The 3,691-nt window shown below is 42.4% G+C and overlaps 1 protein-coding gene across 1 annotated transcript; it reads left to right on the top strand.

The window, feature by feature from the left end:
• Positions 1 to 1,113: 1,113 nt before the first annotated feature.
• On the top strand, positions 1,114 to 2,061 carry LOC101617260 (olfactory receptor 4D11-like). Its single transcript, XM_004667581.1, has one exon. The coding sequence runs from the start codon at positions 1,114 to 1,116 to the stop codon at positions 2,059 to 2,061; it is 948 nt and encodes a 315-aa protein (XP_004667638.1).
• The last annotated feature ends 1,630 nt before the right edge of the window (positions 2,062 to 3,691 follow it).

Here is a 3,691-nt window from a genome sequence, read left to right as displayed (position 1 = left end):
TGAAAAAAATGACTATAGGAGACAGGAGGAATAGTAACTGTAATTACTTCCATCCATGTTTGGGTGAATTTATAGATCTTTGCTTTGCCAGGAAATGCAGGTCCCAAGCTAAGCAGGCATTATTGATATTCATAGGAATAGTGAAGAATAAAATTCAACCTTACTGTCTTCATTACTATCCCTTGCTTTTCACTCTCTTTCTCCATGTACAAATGCCTGGACCTTACATACTTCCTTCATGAATAGAACCATCCCTGTCATGATCTTTGTCATCTTTTTGTGTTAGACCACATCATTTACCCCAACACCAGGATATCTATGAAATGAAATGTAAAAAATTAAAAAGAGGTATCAATTATGTGACATATCATGTCAAAGGTAATAAAAAGTCAATGACTTAAAATTTCATTGTGATATACAGAGGAAACTGAAAGGATAATAAAAATCCACCTTTGAAAGTGATTGAAAAATTGCAGAAAGAGTATCATGAAATTGGATAGCAATATAAAATAGTAAAAAAAAAAAAAATCCAAGAATAAGGAGCCAGAAGAAACTTATTTTTCTCTGTTACCTTGGAGAACTGATGTATGTTCACTATACTCAGTTTCAGTATTGTACTGGGAATATTAGCTTTCCCTTGGAACCTCAGAGGGATGTTCAAACTGTTGCCTTTAAACATGTAATAGTTCTTAAAACGATACTATGCTGCTCAGTGGATCTCTGTCATATCATAGATGGCTGCTAATTCATTCCGATGTCTTTTAAACCATAGAAACAGAATGGAATCAGAGCCACCATGGTTCACAGAGGTAAAAAGAGCTCAGGACAGCTTCCATGTACCCTTCCAAAAAAGTTGTCACTTTTAGCAATTTCTAGAAGTAGATTTTAAGAAAATCCATAGGCATCCACATGGTACCATATTATTTAGTCCAACCTAGTACTAATGACAGAGCTGGAGCAAATGGAATTGAGTGGGTTTCCCAGGAAATAGATCCCATAAAAAAATACATATGCACACATATTCTGTCTCTGTAGGAAATAAACCTTGTGCTATGGTCTCAGTAACATTAGTGTTTCCTTCAAAGGTGCACATAGAGGAAGAACCATCGTTCAATGGACCTGAAAAATCATACCAAGGTGACAGAATTTATTTTTTGTGGGCTTACCCAGTCTCAAGACCTGAGCTTACTCTTATTTTTCTTTTTGTCCATCGTTTACATAGCAACTGTGCTAGCAAATGTTGTCATTATGGTCACTGTGACCTGTGAGGCCCGCCTCCACACTCCCATGTACTTCCTGCTCCGCAACCTCTCTGTCTTGGACATATGCTTCTCCTCCATCACTGCTCCAAAGGTCCTGGTAGACCTTCTTTCACGAAGAAAGACCATTTCCTTCAATGGCTGCATCACTCAGATGTTTTTCTTCCACCTGCTTGGAGGGGCAGACATTTTTTCTCTCTCAGTGATGGCATTTGACCGTTACATGGCCATCTCCAGGCCCCTGCACTACGTGACCATCATGAGCAGTGGACGATGCACAGCCCTCATTGTGGCCTCCTGGGTGGGGGGCTTTGTCCATTCCATTGTACAAATCTGTCTGCTGCTTCCACTTCCTTTCTGTGGACCCAATGTTGTTGATAGTTTCTACTGTGATGTCCCCCAGGTCCTCAAACTCGCCTGCACGGATACCTTTTCTCTTGAAATTCTGATGATTTCCAACAATGGTCTTGTCACTACCCTGTGGTTTGTTCTCCTCCTTGTGTCCTATACAGTCATCTTGACAATGCTGAGATCACACACAGGGGAGGGCAGGAGGAAAGCCATTTCCACGTGCACCTCTCACATCACTGTGGTCACCCTGCATTTTGTTCCCTGCATCTATGTCTATGCCCGGCCCTTCACTGCCCTCCCCATGGACAGAGCTGTCTCCATCACCTTCACTGTCATCATCCCCGTCTTGAACCCAGTGATCTACACCCTGAGGAATCAGGAGATGAAGTCAGCCATGAGGAGACTGAAGAAAAGACTTGCATTTTCTGAAGTAGAATTGCCCCATTATTGATTGGGGAAAATGGAAGGATATAATTGAGATAGTTTATTAAAATATTGAGACTTACTCAAGCCTATAATCCCAGCACCCAGGAAGCTGAGTTGGAAGGATCACCACAAGTTCAAGGCTAGCCTGAACTACAGAGTGACTTTCAGGTCAGCCTGGGTTACAGTGAGACCCGGCCTCAAAAAAATTACTGGAAAATAATGGTTATCACATTTATTTAGTGCTAACTTTACTCTACGTTGGAGAATCTGCTTCTCTTTTTCAGATAGATGCAGATCCTTAAGAGAGAACCACCCTATCATACCTCAAAAGGGACCCAGCTGAAACAAAGAATAATTGGGGAAACATGCAAGAATGCTGTTTTTTTGACAAACCAGGAACCAGCACAGTGGTGAAGGAGATAGACACAAAGAACAATCAACCCCTACCAAACCAGAGATACAGAGCCACAGAGGCACCCAAGATCTCAACACTGAAGCAGACCTAAAATGAACCCAACATGGCTCAGGAAAATTTGCAGAAGAGGGGGCAAAAAGAATGTCAGAGCCACACATAGGGTCATGATACACAGAGACATTTCCTCCTACCCAAAACTGAAGGCTAACCCCACGATGCACGACCCATACACCCCAAAGAGGAAGGTCCCTGTGGAAGGGGGAGGACAGGGAGGAGGCTAACAATGGTACCAACTTGCCTGTATTCACTGAGTACAAAAATTTTAAAAATAATAAATAAAATTAATGGAACTTAGCCATAAACAACTAACTATAGAAGCATAGCACACATATGAAGGATATGCGATGTGGAACATTGCTTCAAGAAAGAACACCATGGGCTGGAGAGATGGCTAAGAAGTTAAGGTACTTTCCTGTGAAGCCTAAGAACCCAGGTTCAATTCCCCAGTACCCATGTAAGCCAGATGCACAAAATGGCGCATGCATCTAGAGTTTGTTTGCAGTGGCTAGAGGCCCTGGCATGTCCATTCCCCCCCCCCACATAAATAAATATAGATATAAAAAGAAAGAATACAAGTAGAAAGTTAAGAAAGAAGAATATAACCCTTGAAGAGATACTGAAAGCAAGCAAGAAATCATGTGAGGGCTAAAGAGATGGCTTAGAGGCTCAGGTACTTGCCTGCAAAGCCAAAGAGCCCAGGTTCAATTCCCCAGGACCCATGTAAGCCAGATGCACAAGTGGGTGCATGCATCTGGAGTTCGTTTGCAATGGCAACAGACTCTGGCATGCCTATTCTCTCCCTCTCTCCCTCCCTCCCTCCTCCTCTCTCTCTCTCTCTCTCCCTGCCCATTTATCACTCTTAAATAAATAAATAAATGTGTTGGTTTTTTTCTTAAGAAATCATGTTCGAGGCCACCCTGAGACTCCATAGTGAATTCCAGGTCAGCCTGGACTAGAGTGAGACCCTACCTCGAAAAATCTAAAAAGGAAAGAAATCACGTGAAATACAATAGGAATTTTTGGGTGTCCAGGCAGCATTGAACAGGACAGTGCTTTGATTTTCAGACATGCCATAGTCAACAGTGATATCTGTCTCAAAGTAGCAGGGCTCCTTGTTCCTCGGGCTGCTCTTGGAGGCTCCCCGGCACTGCTGTAACTAGCACTTAGCGCACTTGGGTAA

The sequence above is a fragment of the Jaculus jaculus genome, chromosome 1, assembly GCF_020740685.1.
Source record: "Jaculus jaculus isolate mJacJac1 chromosome 1, mJacJac1.mat.Y.cur, whole genome shotgun sequence".
Lineage (NCBI taxonomy): Eukaryota > Metazoa > Chordata > Mammalia > Rodentia > Dipodidae > Jaculus > Jaculus jaculus.
The sequence above is the reverse complement of the archived record's forward strand: the minus strand, read 5'-3'. Positions and strand labels throughout refer to the sequence as shown.